This window comes from Anabrus simplex, chromosome 7 (genome assembly GCF_040414725.1).
Source record: "Anabrus simplex isolate iqAnaSimp1 chromosome 7, ASM4041472v1, whole genome shotgun sequence".
Taxonomy (NCBI): Eukaryota; Metazoa; Arthropoda; class Insecta; order Orthoptera; family Tettigoniidae; genus Anabrus; species Anabrus simplex.
This window is the reverse complement of record NC_090271.1, coordinates 233689874-233710777: the sequence shown is the minus strand read 5'-3', so window position 1 is coordinate 233710777 and position 20904 is coordinate 233689874. Positions and strand designations below refer to the sequence as shown.

The 20904-nt window shown below is 41.8% G+C and overlaps 1 protein-coding gene across 1 annotated transcript in view; it reads left to right on the top strand.

Annotated features, from left to right (window-relative positions):
- LOC136877067 (alpha-tocopherol transfer protein-like) overlaps positions 1-20904 on the top strand; it is a 77645-nt gene that overhangs the window by 2411 nt on the left and 54330 nt on the right. The window contains exon 2 of the mRNA XM_067150884.2: positions 13271-13415. Within this exon, the coding sequence (XP_067006985.2) occupies positions 13277-13415 (139 nt within the window). The 5' untranslated portion in view covers positions 13271-13276. The remainder of the gene's footprint in view (positions 1-13270; positions 13416-20904) is intronic.

Genomic DNA, 20904 nt, shown 5'->3' with positions numbered 1-20904 from the left:
TGTCCTTCCTCACGCTTCGTGTTTACTAGAGCAACGTTCGACTCATTCTGGTCAGGGTCTTAGGCCGGATGCCCTTCCTCAGGTCACGTGACTTGTGAGGGGAGAATTCTTACCCGTGATCACCGGGAATCGAACCTCAGTTGTTCGGATGGCAATCCACTGCGCTTAAAAAATGCCATGCCTACACCGCAAAGTAAATTTGAAAAAGTATAACTGACTACAATGGTAATTCTGTGTCATTTGAGATTTGCAATTACAGTATGTACAGGGGAAAAGTGTGGTTTCTATACGTATTTGATATGCCGAAAATATCTAGAGACTTGTGAAAAAGGTCTTTATTACGTATTTGTCGTATGGTTAAAATGTACAACCCACATGCAATATATTAAGTTCACCTTTCATTTGTTTTATAACGTTTCATTCAAAGTAATACTTGTTTATAAGACTAGCTGCAGTTACAGCAGACCATCCATCACACTGTAACACACAAGTCTAAATAATTTAATAAACCAAGCAACAAATGAAAGAGATATGTTGAAAATAATTCAGCACTAAATCATATTAAATCGGACGAGTTGGCCGTGCGGTTAGGGGCACGCAGCTGTGAGCTTGCATCCGGGAGATACTGCATTCGAACCCCACTGTCGGCAGCGCTGAAGATGATTTTCTATGGTTTCCCATTTTCACACCAGGCAAATGCTGGGACTGTACCTTAATTAAGGCCACGGCCGCTTCCTTCCCACTCCTAGCCCTTTCCTATACCATCGTCGCCATAAGACATATCTGTGTCGGTGCGACGTAAAGCAGCTAGCAAATAAAAGAAAAATCATATTAACATAGATATTCCTACGATAACTTCTAATCCATTAAATATACAGATTTTCTGTTTTCATATTCATAAATGGTATTAGAAGGCTCGTAAGGCATTGCACCTCCTTTTCCCGTAGGATTATTAGTAACAGAGATACTGTCACCAACTTTGTTTTTTTAATCGAAACCGACTTTCAACATGTTAGGTAACACGCAGATACCTACACATGGCAGATGCTGTCCGCCCTCATCAGAGAGCTACACTCGGCTAGAAATAGCCACACGAAATTTAATTTAAACATATTAGATCGTGTTACTTACATTTAGTACATTTAGTGGCTCTACCAATTGAGCTATGATGGCCTAGGTCATATTTGTTCTGCTGGAAAGGATCTTAGAGCAACCCATGCGAAATCGGTAGGTTGTGGGTTCGGATCCCATTGGTGTCCGGTTGGCCATTTTTCTTCTGTACTTAACATCTCTTTAACACGTACTATGTACTTATAACACTATCTAATAGCTTGAAAGTCTATTTCGGTAATGTTATTGATTTCACGCCCCACTTACTACTTTTACAGTTTTCGGAGTTCTTTTAATAAAATGGAAGTAGAAACTAACTAACTAACAGAAAATGTATTACTACTGCGACTACACACGTGTGATTTAATAATAATAATAATAATAATAATAATAATAATAATCACAACTATCATCATCATTCAAACAGTGGCCTGTTACCGTCTCAGCTGGGCGTCTAATAGTACGACTTTCCTTGGACTGCTATCGTAAGATCAGCTTTGTGATACTTTCCTTTCCCGTTCCGTTAACTTTGACCTTCCAGTTCTTTCGGTAACCGAATATTAACCCGCGTCCTACCTTCAGTTCCCTCATTACCTACTCGTTCCTCTTGTGATCCCATCGTGTGTACCTGTTGTGCGTCGCATGAATCTCAATCTCGATGAGGATGTTTGTTGTTCAAAGGGACCTAACAGCTAGCTCATCGGCCCCTAATGGTATGAGGTGCAACGAAATGACACGACAATTAACACTTCAAAATGTACCCAATGACTAGAATCTAATGATGATGATGTCCGCCTCTGTGGTGTAGTGGTTAGCGTGATTAGCTGCCACCCCCGGAGGTCCGGGTTCGATTTCCGGCTCTGCCACGAAATTTGAAAAGTGTTACGAGGGGACCACTCAGCCTTGGGAGGTCAACTGAGTAGAGGTGGGTTCGATTCCCACCTCAGCCATCCTCGAAGTGGTTTTCCGTGGTTTCTCGCTTCTCCTCCAGGCAAATGCCAGGATGGCACCTAACTTAAGGCCACGGCCGCTTCCTTCCCTCTTCCTTGCCTGTCCCATCCAATCTTCCCATCCCCCACCAAGGCCCCTGTTCAGCATAGCAGGTGAGGCCGCCTGAGCGAGGTACTGGTCATCCTCCCCAGTTGTATCCCCGACCCAGAGTCTGAAGTTCCAGAACACTGCCCTTGAGGCGGTAGAGGTGGGATCCCTCGCTGAGTCCAAGGGAGAAACTGACCCTGGAGGGAAAACCGATTACGAACGAACAAAGGGTTGTAAATCATCCTCTGAACAGACAAATAGTACTTGGACATTAGCGTACAGCAGCGTATCTACTTGGAGGCAGTTATTTACGGTGATGCTACCGCGAGCAAGGTGTCTCCAACCTTTCAAGAGAGCGTTCATGTAGATCAGGGGTTTTCAAACAGTGGCCCGCGAAGCCATACTCTGCGGCCCGCGAGGTACTGGTCATCCTCCCCAGTTGTATCCCCCGACCCAGAGTCTTTTAAAATTATTTTAAGAAATGTGAAGAAAATTTATAAAAATGTATCATAGCTCGTTCAAAAATCTATTAATTTTTATACACTTTATAGACCCAAGTCAGAACTAATTCATTCTTTAATATTATTCCCTGTGTTTAAGTATTCACTTGGTCTGAATAGATTATTTTTTATTTCGTTCGTTCGTAATCGGTTTCTCCCTCCAGGGTCGGTTTCTTCCCTCGGACTCAGCGAGGGATCCCACCTCTACCGCCTCAAGGGCAGTGTCCTGGAGCTTCAGACTCTGGGTCGGGGTATACAACTAGGGAGGATGACCAGCACCTCTCCCAGGCGGCCTCACCTGCTATGCTGAACAGGGGCCTTGTGCGGGGGGGGGGGGATGGGAAGTTTGGAAGGGATAGGCAAGGAAGAGGGAAGGAAACGACCGTGGCCTTAAGTTGAATGAATGAATGAATGAATGAATACTGATCTGCATTTAGGGCAGTCGCCCAGGTGGCGGCAGATTCCCTATCTGTTGCTTTCCTAGCCTTTTCCTAAATGATTTCAAAGAAACTGGAAATTTATTGAACGTCTCCCTTGGTAAGTTATTCCAATCCCTTACTCCCCTTCCAATAAATAAATATTTGCCCCAGTTTGTCCTCTTGAATTCCAACTTTATCTTCATATTGTGATCTTTCCTACTTTTATAAACACCACTCACCTCACCCTCACCAGGATTACCTGATTCAAGAACTGGAAAAAATCCAAAGAAAAGCAGCTCGATTTGTTCTGGGTGATTTCCGACAAAGGAGTAGTGTTATAAAAATGTTGCAAAGTTTGGGTTGGGAAGTATTGAGAGAAAGAAGAAGAGCTGCTCGACTACGTGGTATGTTCCGAGCTGTCAGCGGAGAGATGGCGTGGAATGACATTAGTAGACGAATAAGCTTGAGTGGAGGTTTAAAAAATAGGAAAGGTTGTAATATGAAGATAAAGTTGGAATTCAAGAAGACAAATTGGGACAAATATTCGTTTGTAGGAAGAGGGATTAGGAACTGGAATAATTTACCAACAAAGATGTTTGATAAATTTCCAATTTATTCGAAGTAATTTAAGAAATGTCTACGCAGATGAAATCTGACACTTGGGCAACAGTCCTAAACGCAGATCAGTGGCGACTCATTCAGCACACCATATATTTTTGGTGAACGAAGCATACCGCGATGTGCTAGCCCGCACTACTACACGCAAGGCACATTCATTAAAGCCTCTTCCCAGTCGTAGATATCTCCACCACTAGCGACGCTGAGTAGCTACGTCCGTCAGAAGGAACTTTAACAGCTTATTACAGGAAATGTATGAGGGCTTATCCACTAAAGCAGGTCGGTAGAGCTCACAGTCGTTTTGAAGGTCATATAACTCCAAGAACAACATTAAGTAGAATAACTTTGTGTTGTGTTACGGTCAAGTTCTCACAAGTTTCGAGCACTTTCACCACACACGCATTTTCTAAATCACTTGTCGTTATAGCCGCTTGGTTCTGAGTCAATGTCAGGTTTATTAAACCAGCGCTCGCCATTCAGGAAGTAATTTAGAACACATTATCCACCTTATCATTAGTGATTATGTAAGAAATTTGCTTTAATTTCATGGCATGTTCTGTGCATCATTGTGGACAGTTCCCATGTGAAAAAGAATACACATATGAACTACAAACTGATATAATTATCCTATTCACATCCTCAAGCAAGACGAAATAATATTCTTTGAAAATCTTAGTAAGATTTCAAGAAGTATGAGTGCTGCCAATTGTAGAAACATCTGACTTTTGGGAGAAAGGAAATTTTTGGATTTGTTTGCCAGCTTTAACCCTGTAATGTCCAGACTAATTATATTGACTTATAACGATTTATATTCACTAGGACAACAGTTTACCCTATTATGGCCACTGTCAACTCTTTCAATTACTTTTTCCTTCCAGAGATCTTTTTTTATGTAATTGTAACAATCGGTAAAAAAAACCGTCTATATAATTATATCTTTCAAGAAGCCGTCATTTCACGAATTGTGAGTAACGACGCCGATCCTGAATTCTAAATGGAAACCGAATTATTATAAAGGTACATACTGACTCACAACAATATTGTGAATAACACAAATCAGAATCTCTAAAATGCCGTGACCTTTGCGTGATAAAGATGGTGATTTAGAATGCTGACCGACTCTCATTGATACCTACTATGATGTTCTCTAACTAGGGTTTACCGTGCGAGTTGGCCGTGCGGTTAGGAGCGCGCAGCTGTGAGCTCGCATCCGGGAGATAGTGGGTTCGAACCCCACTGTCGGCAGCCCTCAAGATGGTTTTCCGTGGTTTCCCATTTTCACACCAGGCAAATGCTGGGGCTGTACCTTAATTAAGGCCACGGCCGCTTCCTTCCCGTTCCGTGGCCTTTCCTCTCCCATCGTCGCCAAAAACATATCTGTGTCGGAGCGACGTAAAGCTGGCTGGCTGAAGAAATGATACTTGGAATGCTATATTCGCTAATATCAAGGAAGGTGACTTTGAAAGGAAGCTAAAAGCTGAAATACTGTATCTGCCTGTTGAGAGTATCTCAAATGTGAATTACACTGAGTGGGGCGTCCCATTAGAAAATGTGCCGTGTATGACCCCTGAGCGTTGCAGCTAGCTGCGGCGTAGCTGAGCAGTCTGTCACAGCCACCAGTGTCGTGGAGATAGCAACACATCGCGAGTTAACCAACTTTGAAAGTGGGATGATCATCGGCGCACAGGTCATAGCATTGCGTAGATTACACGCGAATTCGGGTTTCGCAGTATCGAGGGTGGATCTTCACTATTACAGAGGGAATGTTACCACCCGCGTAAACCGCCACACGGGAAGGCCACAGGTGTTTAACGAACGGACATCACGTCGCCTTCGCAGAACCATACTGGGCGGTCGACGGGCTTCTGTGAGTCAGATCACCACCCAGTTGAATACTGAAAGTCAGGAACCCATTTCTACCAGGACTGTAAGCAGGCAACTGCACCGCATAGGCTTCACAAGCCTACGACCAACTCGTATCCGTTTGCTCAAGGACATGCATTGGCCCGCGAACATGGCATTGGACCATGGAACATTGGCGGCGTGTGGTATGGTCCGATGAATCCCGGTTCCAGCTGTATCGAGCTGATGGGCGCGTGAGAGTGTGGCGTATGCCCCATGAAGCTATGGATCCTGCGTGTCCAGGCGGGAGGTGGCTCAGTTCTGGTCTGGGCGGCGTTCTCATGGTCGCAATTAGGCCCCATTGTCCGGCTGCAGGGAGCGCTGACAGGTGCACGTTATGTGGACCTTCTTTCAGACCACCTGCATCCCTTTCTGGCCCTAGAGTACTCTGATGGAGATGCCATATTTCAACAGTACAATGCGCTATGTCACCGCTCGGTGTTGGCACGCAGATGGTAGGAGGAGCACTCCAGTGACGTTGCGACGACGGATTGGCCTTCCAAATCCCCCGATCTTAATCCAATCGAGCGTTTATGGGATGCTGTCGTTGCTGGTGTACGCTCCATGAACCCCGCACCAACTAGACAAGACCATTTTTTTCTATTTGTTTTATGTCGCACCGACACAGGTAGGTCTTATGGCGACGATGGGATAGTAAAGGCCTAGGAGTTGGAAGAAAGCGGCCGTGGCCCTAATTAAGGTACAGCCCCAGCTTTTGACTGGTGTGAAAATGGAAAACAACGGAAAACCATCTTCAGGGCTTCCGACAGTGGGATTCAAACCCACTATCTCCCGGATGCAAGCTCACAGCCGCGCGCCTCTAACCACACGGCCAACTCACCCGATACAAGACCAATTGTGGGTAGCAGTACAATATGGGTGGGTCCAGATCCCTTCAGAACAATTCCAACACCCTGTAGAATCGATGCCTCGCCATACTGCTGCCGTTTTGAGGGCCTGCGGAGGAGCAACTCGTTATTAAAATCACATTCAGTGTCTTCCCACGACTTTTGGCCAGTATCCAGTAATCGGGAGATAGTGGATTCGAACCCCACTGTTGGCAGTCCTGAAGATGGTTTTCCGTGGTTTCCCATTTTCACACCAGGGAAATTCTGGGGCTGTACCTTAAATTAAGGCCACGGCCGCTTCCTTCTCATTCCTAGGCCTTTCCTATCCCATCGTCGCCAGAAGACCTATCTGCGTCGGTGCGACGTAAAGCAAATAGAAAACGACTTTTGGCCACTCAGTGTATATCAATGAAAATAATCGAAGAAATAGCCTAAATGGTTATTTTTTAATAGAGTCGGACCGGACTTTCATCTGACTACGTTGTAGCTTCACATGTCTACATTGCATCCCTGGACAGATGATACAACAGCAGAACGTAAAGTGTAGAAAATATTTACGTGTGCTGTGACAACTAAGCAGGTAGGAGTTATTAAGAAGGAGAAGAATCATGCGCATTTCCAGGACACAGCGACTTTATTTACTGTTCCATATATAAGTAAGTGGTGTTACAAATTCCTTTCCGAAACCTTAAATTACTCTCTCCTTGGAATGTCGTCGTTAAAATGATGGGAAGTAGAATGAATATCAGTGAAGTTATACTTCGTGATATCCTGGCAATAATGAAAGTAGGAAAAGCGGGTTTAAAAAAAAACTTTCTAAAAAGTTGTCACAAGAAGTTTAAATAATTGAAACAAGATCCATCAAACTCTATGGAAAAAGAAAAAAGGAGAGAACAAGATCTCTATAACGACCCTGAATATTATAAACGAGGAAATTTCCTGACATTTTGGAGGATTTTTAGCGACGCTCGTGCATATACACTGACTGACAGAGCAAATGCAACACCAAGAAGGAGTGGTCAGAACTTTATGCCAATTGCAGGGTAGACTGACGTCACTGAGGTATGCTCATGATGTGAAATGCGCCGCTGTGCTGCGCACGTAGCGAACGATAAATGGGACACGGCGTTAGCGAATGTCCCACTTCGTACCGTGATTTCTCAGCCGACAGTCATTGTAGAACGTGTTGTCGTGTGCCACAGGACACGTGTATAGCTAAGAATGCCAGGCCGCCGTCAACGGAGGCATTTCCAGCAGACAGACGACTTTACGAGGGGTATGGTGATCGGGCTGAGAAGGGCAGGTTGGTCGCTTCGTCAAATCGCAGCCGATACCCATAGGGATGTGTCCACGGTGCAGCGCCTGTGGCGAAGATGGTTGGCGCAGGGACATGTGGCACGTGCGAGGGGTCCAGGCGCAGCCCGAGTGACGTCAGCACGCGAGGATCGGCGCATCCGCCGCCAAGCGGTGGCAGCCCCGCACGCCACGTCAACCGCCATTCTTCAGCATGTGTTCCAATATCGACCAGAACAATTTCCCGTCGATTGGTTGAAGGAGGCCTGCACTCCCGGCGTCCGCTCAGAAGACTACCATTGACTCCACAGCATAGACGTGCACGCCTGGCATGGTGCCGGGCTAGAGCGACTTGGATGAGGGAATGGCGGAACGTCGTGTTCTCCGATGAGTCACGCTTCTGTTCTGTCAGTGATAGTCACCGCAGACGAGTGTGGCGTCGGCGTGGAGAAAGGTCAAATCCGGCAGTAACTGTGGAGCGCCCTACCGCTAGACAACGCGGCATCATGGTTTGGGGCGCTATTGCGTATGATTCCACGTCACCTCTAGTGCGTATTCAAGGCACGTTAAGTGCCCACCGCTACGTGCAGCATGTGCTGCGGCCGGTGGCACTCCCGTACCTTCAGGGGCTGCCCAATGCTCTGTCTCAGCAGGATAATGCCCGCCCACACACTGCTCGCATCTCCCAACAGGCTCTACGAGGTGTACAGATGCTTCCGTGGCCAGCCTACTCTCCGGATCTCTAATCAATCGAACACGTGTGGGATCTTATTGGACGCCGTTTGCAAACTCTGCCCCAGCCTCGTACGGACGACCAACTGTGGCAAATGGTTGAGAGAGAATGGAGAACCATCCCTCAGGACACCATCCGCACTCTTATTGACTCTGTACCTCGACGTGTTCCTGCGTGCATCGCCGCTCGCGGTGGTCCTGCATCCTACTGAGTCGATGCCGTGCGCATTGTGTAACCTGCATATCGGTTTGAAATAAACATCAATTATTCGTCCGTGCCGTCTCTGTTTTTTCCCCAACTTTCATTCCTTTCGAACCACTCCTTCTTGGTGTTGCATTTGCTCTGTCAGTCAGTGTAATTCTGAGAATTTGGCACCGACATGCGAAGGGAATTGGATGTGATTGACGCAAGAACAGGGAAATGCATAATAAAGACAAAAATGTTGTAAAGTTGAAAGTGACTTTTGCAGTTTTCTAGCTGGTTCCGACTAATCTCCGAGTAATATCTTTCAATGAATCAAGCGTATATGGGTGAATTAATTACATGAACTGAATTTCAGAAATGCTGATGCAATAAGCAGAGATGTTACAATGAAGAATGAATTAATATTAACAAACACCAATATTCATTGGATCGAAAATACAAATTTACTGTAACTTAAACATTACCATTTCCTCGTTACGGTCTGACACCGTGGTTATCCGGTTCGAGTCCCGTTTGTAGAAGAAAGTTTCAGCATCAGCATGTTTTTTTTTTTTTTTGCTAGGGGCTTTACGTCGCACCGACACAGATAGGTCTTACGGCGACGATGGGATAGGAAAGGCCTAGGAGTTGGAAGGAAGCGGTCGTGGCCTTAATTAAGGTACAGCCCCAGCATTTGCCTGGTGTGAAAATGGGAAACCACGGAAAACCATCTTCAGGGCTGCCGATAGTGGGATTCGAACCTACTATCTCCCGGATGCAAGCTCACAGCCGCGCGCCTCTACGCGCACGGCCAACTCGCCCGGTCATCAGCATGTTGGCCGGCAGGGTAGAACAAGTGGTGGTATACAGTTTCTAATCACTAGATTGTGTGTCAAAAGCCTGGATTAAATTGTAAACCTCTCCTCCGTGCTCATATGGAGTGAGGGCATATGAAGAGTTTCTGTTCACTTCCAAAATATCATTATTTCATCCACATTCATTTCAGTAGTTGAATATTATCGATTGCCGTGAACAATCCAGACTAGAATAATTCCTTCAAAAGTGTACTTAACCCGATACGTTCCATGTATTTTACGTTTCTTGCGCTTTTCCCACAACTTTCTTAAAGTGGAAGTAGCGTCTTTTGAACAGACACTTCTCATATGTCGCTACTGATGGTGATTAATTCGTCGGATGGGGACCTAAAGCCTTGGGCAGGCCCCTTGATGCTATTCGACAGGAGGAGGCTATTTGCCGGCACCGAGTTTCACCCTCTCCCTTTCTACTATAATATATATCACGTCATTCATTTCATCTCATTAACTCCTCTCATGAGATTGACCTCAGGAAAAGCATTCGGTCGTAAAACTTGCTACGAAGTTTCGCCTCACTTTATACCCAACCCAGTAGCTTTTGGACATGCATTAACATTTCCTTACATAATAAAAAAAAAGATAGCCCATGAATAAGTGTAAGAACTATTCAAATTAGAGTTTTCATTTACTGAAATAATAATTTATGATCTTTTTCCTCACATGAAAGTCAAACTCAGAAAAGTATACAATTATCTTGAATTATGATTTTGCCCGTACTTATTATTCGAAACAAGATACCGTCAAGATGTACCGTATTTGGATGCACGCCAGATTCCACACTCAAGGAAATTCACGTGCCTTACAATCTGACAACGCTTTCATTGGCAGGTTCCGGATGAAGCCACCTGTAGTACATCCGGTGTATAGGCCTTGTCTAGCACCCTCTTCATACTGACCTCAAAATAAGCTCACCGGACAAAAATATTATTCACCCCTGGAGAAATCATTACAAGCCCTCTTTAATACCGTGTAACTGCTCCTCTGGACTTGATAACCACCTGGATTCGGTTAGGAAGCGAATCCACAAGGTTGTCCAGGTACGTCGCATCCAGGTCAAGCCACTCGCTGAGGATTCGATCCGGCAGTTCCACCAAATTGAGGGCATGCTGATGTCGGCGTTTTACCTGCTGTGCCAACATGTCCCACATATTTCCAATGGGGTTCAAGTCAGGTGATTTTGCAGGCCAATCGAGATATAATAGGGTGGAGGAATGTTCATAAAACCAATCAAGTACGTGTCCAGTTCGATGAACTTTCCTGTTGTCATCTTAAAAAATCGGGATTTTAATAGCATACTCATCATGCAGATGTTGACTGAAAGGCAACAGCTGATCATCTAGAATGTTTAAATACCGAGCTCGATAGCTGCAGTCGCTTAAGTGCGGCCAGTATCCAGTAATCGGGAGATAGTGGGTTCGAGCCCCACTGTCGGCAGCCCTGAAGATAGTTTTCCGTGGTTTCCCATTTTCACACCAGGAAAATGCCGGGGCTGTACCTTAATTAAGGCCACGGCCGCTTCCTTCCAATTCCTAGGCCTTCCCTACCCCATCGTCGCCATAAGACATATCTGTGTCGGTGCGACGTAAAGCAAAAGAAAAAAAAAAGAATGTTTAAATAGACATGCTGGTTCATGTTAGTGGTTACCTCACTGAGCGGGCCCAATTCATGGTACAAAAAAACACCCCCAAAACATCACAGACCCACCTTCGGCTTGAATCTGACCTTGCACACATCAACGATGAAATGCTTCTTTTGGACTTCGGAGCACTCGACGACGTGTGTCATTGGAATACAGGCAAGAATGTGATTCGTTAGACCATATTGCGTTCCACCAGACAGTTACTGTCCACGTTCGATGTTTTTTAGCCCATTAAAGACGCGCAGCTGTATATGCCTGTGTGAGAAATGGCCTTTTGCGAGGTGATCGACTCCAAATGTTCATTGCATGCAGTTCCCGTCGCAATGTTCTCTCGCCAACAGGTTGGGATGAACCTTCATTCACTGACAGCAGCAATTCCTGTCGGGTTTGAAAGCGATGTTGATTCATATGACGTGAAATGTGTCTCCAGTCCCTCTCGGTCAGGATCTTTCTCCGACCACAATTCTGACGTCGTGTATCGTGGCACTGCCTTCGTGAAGTGCAGGCCGTACTGTAGCAAGCGCGCGAAAGCAATCAGCTGATCGTTAGGGGGGAAGTTTAGCACGTGAGTTAGTTACATGTGAATTCTTCGCTGTTTTATTGAAATTTTTAACGTTGGCCGCATGTTTACTCAAATATATATCAGACTGAGTCATTATCGATTGCATTATTAAGTGAAAAGTCCTCAATTAGTGAAGAAAACTTAGTGTGAGCGTGCATTCATGTGAGGCTATCGGTTAAGAATATCGCTCTGCCGTGTTTTAATTTTGTAGTTTATTTGTGTAATGTTATATCCCTAGTGTAAAATGATTTGAGTTAGAGCATTCAGCGTTTTGTTATCAACCACGATGTGCATATAATTGAATTAAGATTGTCAGAGAGAGAAATCAACATGCTAAGAATAGCCGTGTGTCTGGCTGCAAAGCAAATTAAAAACGAGGAGAGTACACTCCAGTATTTGTGTTTCTTTCTGATGAAGAAAGACGTTATGGAAGAAGGCTATTCCCAGGAAGAAATTAATAGTGAATCACCACACAGTTGTGTGTATCAACCAATTTCCTGAAGACCAAATTCTGAGGGAAATAAGTGTGTCTCGTCCAGATGGTGAGTTAAAATTTCTTATTATGTCAAAAACATGTGTAGCATTACATATATTTTTATGTAATCAGACCTACGGCTTATTTGAATTCGGTGTATGTGAAAATTCAATGTATTTTACCATTTTAGGTAGAAATGTATTGTATTTCCTATCAAATTCCATATCATAGGCAATGGAACAGGGTTATTCCATGAAGATTGAACATGAAAATAATTGTATAGGCATCATTTCCTGTTTAAAAATTTACATCTTTGAAACATTAACTGAATTTCATGACAGTGAAAGTAAATGTTTTGTTATTGTTGGATGTTGGCTTACTCGTAATCTTTCTTGCAGGTACTGAATTAGTGGTACTTGTATTGGTAATTGGTTGCTTGTTTTCTATCAGTGTGTATGATGTGAATGTCCCGGTTGACTAGAAATTGGATAGAAATCGCAAGAATATGTCTCACGGGAACGAACGGATATACGCGAGAAATAAAACGTTACGGGGAAGGATATGCATTGTATGTCAGAACTAACAAATATTTATGAATAGTTCTTGATTTTATAAGGTTTTGACACTTTCTTAAGTAATTTAAACGAGTGTGTTATTCAAGCGGAGCGGACGTCATCAGAGCTACAGTACGGCCTGTGTATCACGAAGGCAGTGATCGTGGCGACGTGTAGTACACCGCTGGTTGTAGATCCGCTGAACAGTCCTCTGCGAAACACCAACAAATCCAGCAACTTCACGCACTGTATGGGCACGGCCAAACACGATGGCCCCTTTCTGCCACTCTCTCACATCCCTACATCTACCCATGTGGATGTACAGTGTCAAACACCAATGTCTCACTGATCGCTACTGCCTTATGCTCACGTAGAGGCGTAGGATTAAGCGCGGGACTCGTTCGCTGCGCCATCTGTTCAGGCTTAACGGATCCATCTATGCGTGCGCACTAGGGTGAATAATGTTTCGTCCGCTGAGCTTACTACCACTACTGAGCCACTATTTTGATGTTATTTTGCAGGTCGAGATGTTGTTGGAACCTCCCACAGACGAGCAACTGGCTCGCTTCTACACCGAGTTTAACATGAGCCCGGAGAGTATTCAGAGGGACGTGGAGTATCTCAAAGAGTGGATAACACAACAGCCTCATTTACCAAATGTTACAGGTGAGTTAGTATCTTCATATCCACCACATTTAATATAATTCAGGGCATGGCTGCTCCTGATCATGTCACTAGCACGACTAAATTAATTTACACTTGGCTACAATAAGGCTAGGAAGCCAGTCTGCGCTATATGGAAAGATTTTAAGCCTTACAATGTACAAAAAAGGGAAGCTGTTATTTTATCCAAGTTAGTGCCATTTGTTATTAGATTAAAACATTAAATACTGCGCTTACAACTAAGTTACAATGTTCGTACTGTGCCATTTCACTGTCCTAAGATGATAATTAAATGGAACTAAAATGGTCGCAATTGCCGATATCAAAGTTAAACAGGATGCATAAACTCAGTCATTCATATTAATGAGATACGATATATAACGATATTGGAATAGTAATTGAATGAGCAAGCTTAATGAACGGACGTGTTGATCTGAAGAGACTGAAAACGCATATATAATCTCAAGACTTGAAAGAAAAGAGAAGATTTACTAGGTATAAATTAATTAGAGGACGCGTAATTACAAAATCAGTAATTAAAACCGCCAAATAAGAAGATAATCATAAAGGAATTCATGCATTGAAATTTCATAACGGCGAAGACTAGGCCTTGACTCATTTACAAGAAAGAGAATTCGATACTGCGCGAATATAGCTAAATCAACTTCTAAAACAATAAATTCAATGTATAAAACTGAGATAAGGGTAGACATATTGATAATCTGCAAACGTTATTAAGATTAAGTTCAAAACGAAAGAATTGTCATTGAAACTATAATGTTTGGATTCAACATATGACACAACTAACTTCATATATGTATATTTGTATCCCATTTGCGCAAGATCTGGCTGCCATGTATTTCTAAGAAGACTATTGTGAGATTGTCCGGAGGAGGCTGAGCTGAGATAACGGCAACGAAGGTCTTCATTTCCCAAAGCACCCCGATGACCAATGGCAGGAGTGATTGCCAAGCCCGAGCCGCAGATGTTGAGGAGAAACTAATCCAATCCCGGAGGAGCCAAAGGAAAAATATAAGTTTTTCGGTAATGTAAGGTAAATCAATGTTATAAAATCCTATGTAATCATTCATATTTGTTTGTGAATAGATGGTTGGTCGTTGTAGTCTTCAAAATATCTGAAATATGTTAGATTCTCGCTTAATAATGTTACATTTGTGTCAAAATACATGGATTAGGTAGTCATCTTTAAGATATAACCAATCCTAGTTAGGGAGTGTGAAGAAAATCATACATTAGTGCCATTGCTATGAAATTTAAACATATTGAAAGGTTATTCTATATGAATTGTTAAATGCACATCGGTAGAATATTTAAGGTTATACGTTAGTGATGATTAATATTATGGAGTATGAAGGTTGAACAGTGCCATAGGAAGTGAGAGTAGGATAATATATGGATATGAGAAAAATTCGAAGTGGTAATGAGAATACTTAAGAAGAGATTGGATTAATCAAATCAATAATTAAGAATTAAATGATTCCAAGCGTCAAATTGAAATACATATGAGAATTATTGGGAAGAAAAAGGAAGGAAAGAGAATTGGAATATGTGTTGCTACGTCGGTAAAGAAGAAAATGATTAATTATGAAGAAAAAGAGAAGGATATATCACGCAATCCAGCATCATTAATATTCACGATACAAGTTGACAAGTAATTCATATCCTATGATGATGAGAACATATGGTGGAGTTTATAATAAGTTATGGCATAAGTAGATCATCACAATGAATCATTTTAGGAAGTGTTGAGTAGTAATTTGATTAATTTTAACCTAGATCTCTACCGTAATGTTGAATTTTCTTTGAAGATAAGCAGGCCATACACGGAATCATATGCATAGGGATTATTATTTCTTTATAAATAATTCCAGGAGGTTAGACAATTCATGGACTCTTCATGAATGATATCCTTACCTCTTTTGGTAAATAACACAAGGTAATATGTTAGAATTCAGATGTTCATGTGAGAATATATTTCATTAGTTACATTTTTTGGTCAAATTGAATTGAAGATTAATGAGATGAGTGATAAATTTGTGTTGACAAATGATATTAGATATGAATGTAAATATTAGCACACGTTATTGCTAACTTGATACTTATCATTTTTCCTGACGTATTTAAATGTATTAGCAATCCAGCAACAAATGCAAACTAATGTTCATCCTAAGTAATTACGAGAAGAAGAGTGAAATATGATGCCGAAAAAGGATACTTTCCAAGATGATTTGTAAATAATTTAAAGAGACTTTGATTTTGATTTATGAACATTTCTAATATGTGATTGATGATCTGAAGATGTTATGTGAGTTCATTTCAAATTTTGTTTCAAGATTTCAAATTTAAATAACTTTTATTGTATATGATTATCATATTTTTGATCAACAACCCTAGTTACTACGACGAAGCAGAATGAATGAATTTAATATCAAAGGATGATTTTCCTCAATTACATTTTCCTTTTCTCAATTTTTAGAACAAAATTTGAATTTGAATAAATAATTATGATGAAGATATATTGGTATTGGTATTCATATTCATCATCTAACTTAGGCATTTCATATTTTTTTAGATTTAAGGTATAATAGGCATTATTTTCTTACTGAAACTAATGATTCGTAGTATGGAGACCTCCATCGTTAACTTGGGCAAATGATTCGTTCGTCAAGAAGTATTTCGCATCTTTCCCGGAATTCATGTTAAAAATAATGACAGTCACCTAACCCTGAGAGTATGCTAGTCTGGATTTCTTCGCAACCCGCCCTGAACGCAGGATAGGCGCAGTACGAATAGCATACCTACATACTTATGAATGTGCTCAATACTAGATGGACTCCAAAGTACCTAACCCAGGAATGTGTATTATTACATTTCGTACAACGTTATTACCTTGTTGTGTAGATATTTCTAGCGATGGCGAGGTGACTTCGTAAGCAACATTAGGAGTTCACAGGCGCCATCCACTGATTATAAGTGCATTTTAACACTTAGTCGTACGGTGCCTGAGTATGCTAAAAAAAGTAGCTGCTGAATCTACTCTTTCGGTTGTGGATCAATGACATAACTTGTTGATTACAGGCCTAAATCTGCCGTACATAGCCAAGTTGTGTGACCATCGCGTCTTTGTATTATGTGCTCTTTGCAGACGAATTCTAAGTGTGCTGGAAAAATCAAATAATTTCGGGAAAGCGTATTCTAAAACTTGGAATAATAAGCATTGAGCCACGGTTTTTTGAACATTCATGGGCAAAAAACTACAGTTACGTCGCGACTAGTGTTTCGTAACAGATATTGTATTATTCCTTCTAAGTAGGTACCGTACATGAAGTGAACACGAAAGGGTAGAGTCTCAGAGAGTTACAAGGCAGCTCCCACTTGACTATTGTATTCTGTGCATTCACGTAGTCGCCGAGGTGAAACCAAGTCGTCCAACTCCTCACCATCCGGCTTCACATGTTCCATGAGCCAGTGACTACACTCAACACAACGGTTGGCATCACCTGGCAATAGCTCATGAAAAGTTTTCATCTTGTACGGAAACATGTGTAACTATCTCCTGACAACGAGACACACTGCACCGTAATACAAACGACTCTTCAACATTGTGGCTTGGATATCCGTCAGTTTGTCTTCGTAGAGAGCCGGTAGGATATCTCCCGCGTTCCCAGTTTTCTAGAATTTATCGTAAAGACGTTTAGTGTTTGATTTAATTGGAGGTGCTTCGCCCTCTTTGAAAATGAAAATTCTCTCCTCCAGTGTGTACACTATGCTTTCGTTGTACTGAATATTCAATTATCAATGAACACCACCTGCAACAAAACAAAAAATAACATAAGCGTGACTTTCTCATGGGTTGTGTAACGTTTTGATCACCGTGTATTTATCCAGTGAAATCCAATTGTAAACATTCATACTCCATCAGGCAGGCCACCTACCGAAATGGCTTGGTAGATGATCTACCAGCGACGTGATGGATACATGACATTGATATAGCTTGTATTGAGAAGGGGTCAGTTAGTAACTAGCAACGCATATTCCTCTGAAGATGAAGATATTACGGTCCAAATACATTCCCTTAATTTTAACAATAGATATCGCAGTGAAACGCGATTTGGATACGCTCATTAGGAAGTGGTACATTTAATTTATTGAAAGAGTTAAATAAATACCGTGAAAGATTCAAGTGCTTTTATAGACTGAGCAATGAGACAGCACATACGTGAATATTTCTCCGCAAAAACTGACGAAATTAATATTGAAGTTTGGTTCGTCTTTCAACTTAACTATGAAGTGGTTTAAGGCTACCTGCTAGAACAAATGCAATGCGTGACATAAAGTTTGTCAGTGATGTCACCTCGAAGAACGCTCTGTCTTGAAATGGTTCAGTAAGTCTTACACAGAGCGTCTGCCGAACTTCCACTACACTCATCTATTGCTCTTGTCACGTTTCTATTCGGATGTGGGACATGGACAATATATAGACAACATATAAAAATGCTTCAACGAAACATGCCTAAAAATTGACAGAGTAAACGCGGCAACATCAGTGTTCTGGAGATTCCTGTAATAGAATAATTTGTGTTTGAATTTATTAGCTACAATTTTCCAGTGAGTATGAATAGCCCCTCATATACTATTCACATACATTGAATGCAATGCATGATGATTTCAAGACGAAAGGAAACTAAAAATTGGATAGGTATTAACTTATTTCCATTTTTAAGTATTTTCTGGAAGGGGTCAATGAGTCAGGTATTGTGCTCTGCCCGCGCGCCTTCTGGAACATCGTCTCTGACCGCACCGCGAACATTTTAGTACTTCATCACCAGCGATAAGGAGGCTGGCGGCGAACAGTCAGTGTTGGAGTGTGGTTGTTGCTGTAGTGAGTGAGTAGTAGTAGTGCTAAGTGTACTGGAGTGCGGTCGTTGTTGTTTAGTGGTGCTATGTCGAGTAGTTCACTCTTCGGAGCGGGCACGTGTATGAGTGACGGACTTGTCTGGAGTCGAGCTCGGCACTGCTAACTTACTGTGCTTGAATCTGTGTGCGTGGAACTGATGAGTGGAGTGACTGAACGCGCCGAGCGAAGCAAAAGTTGGGCTGTCAATCAAGATTGCGGAAAGGGTTGTCGTTTCAGACGACCTGCTGTGAAGAGGACAAGAGACTTAGTAAGTAGCCAATAATTAGGGAATTGTTGTCGTCCAGTATGTGTGTGTGTATTAATTGGGTCATCCTACATTAAGGGCCGCTGTTATAAGAGGTTTAAACTGTTCGTTCAGTTTAAACTTTAGTTTATCTGTCAGTCGCGTGTTCTAAAATTTAATCTTCAGTTTAACTAGTGATTAATTTGACTGCTACTAAAGTTCAAGAATACATAACATTGCCACATGACAGAACAAATGAATCTCGATGATACTTTCAAGGTGTTTGAAGAATTAATTAGTGATGATGAAGAAGTCGGTCAAATTATTGAATGATCACGGGCACCATGAGTTTTTCGAGCAAGGGCATGCCACTTTAATATCTAGAATGTAAATGAGTTTTTAAACAGGTGTAGGTTAACACAACGGACTGCCATAACAATATTTCAGCAAATTGGAGCTAGAATAAAATATGCAACGAAAAGGTAAGAAAGTAAAAATAACGTTTCTCAACTGTTAATGTCAAAAGTACAACAAGGTAACATCCTTTTATTTTAGAAATCATGGTCTAAAACCTCTCAATCAACTATGCTCCCGGTAATCGAGATATTTTGGAGGAACTCCTAAGGCCATTGTTTCACGTGCTATATTGCGTGTGATAACTTTTGTTGCTCCACACGCGGGGAGCTCCTTAGAAACACGCGGCACCACCAGATCAGAGCCTTCATTGCCGCAGAACTGGGAAAGAAGCGATTCAGTGTACCGTACATGAGGAGGTACACGGACTGGCCATAAATGGTAGTTCGCAAAGAATTGACATCATGGCCTTTGAAGACAACAGCTCTCAAGGATTCATATTAGATCCGACGGTCAGGTTCGAGCACCATAGCGGTCAGCCAGAGGAGGTTAATCTAGAAAAGATTAACAAATACAAACCCACTATCCCTTACTACAAATCGAAATACCACCTTCAGGAAATTGAAATAATAGGAATAATGGTCGGAGCTCGCGGTACTATACCTCGTCACTTCGTCGCCACATGGAAGCACTTCCAATTTTGAATTTTCTTTTATTAATACATATGTACATAAAATTGATATGTTTTACCTTGTTCTTAGCGGCAGCCTGTAAATACAGGAGGTCTTTCCAAAATAAATGGAAATGATATATATATATAAACGGAGATAAATGACATGTCAGTAAGTAAAAGTTTTTACAGAGTTGCCAAGTTTGCCAGTGACTGTACCCACTTTCTTATACAGTCTCCTGGAGCACATTCTGCAGATCAGTATGAAAATGGGAAGAAGTACTTTTCTTTAAACGTGCAGGCCGAGGCTGATGGAAATCTAAAAATCAAGAATATTGCAGCAAGAAGGGCAGCATCGGCACATGATGCCACCATATTCAACAATTTACGACTGACGGCTCAGTTTGAATCTCTATTGCTTGAAGATTCTGGGTATAGCATCAAACCATGTCTAATGACACCACTTCTGGCACCTGTTATTCCTGCTACAAATAGGAATACGAAACATCATTGAAAGGCTCTTTTGAGTCCTGGAAACGTCGATTCCCTGTTCTCTCTCTAGGCCTGAGATAAAAATTAAAAACAGCTCAGGTGGTTGTTACGCATCTGCGTATCATTGCAAGCGACATGAATGAACTTAAGTCAGATGTGGATCATGTGAATGAAGGCAGTATAGATGAACGGGTTCTAGGAATTAGAGTGAACAGGGCTGGAGAATTTGTTAGGTAATTTCTCATTCAAGTTTACTTTTCAAATTTATTTTAAGGCTTTCATTTGATTGAACTACAGAGTATTCCGTGAACAAAAGAGGAATATATTCTTATTACAAAATTATACTTTCAAACATCAAATTGGTAGTTTTCTTATAACAAAAATATCATTCCACTGTTACTTTATACATTATGTTGTTTTAAATTAACATGAACAATGGAATGGGACTTACACAAGACAAAAGCAATCTGTAGTAATTGAACGATCAGTTCTGTATTTTCTTGGAAGTTCAATGATTATTGTTTTTATCCGCCATTTCTGTCATGATAAGTAAATAAAGCATAATCGATAGTCATATTTTCTCAGCAGCCACTGCTATCAAGATCGTATCTGTCCTTTTTCACCTCGGTTAAACTGAGGCAGGTCATTATAAGACTCAGCATAGATTTAAACTCGGTTACAGTTTAAGTCTATCTTCAGTTAAACCTTTATTATAATACCGGCCTAAAACAGACATTGTTTTATTCAAAACAATATTGGAATTAATTAACCAAATAAATACTTCGGCTGACTGGCTCCTGTTTACCTGGAATGG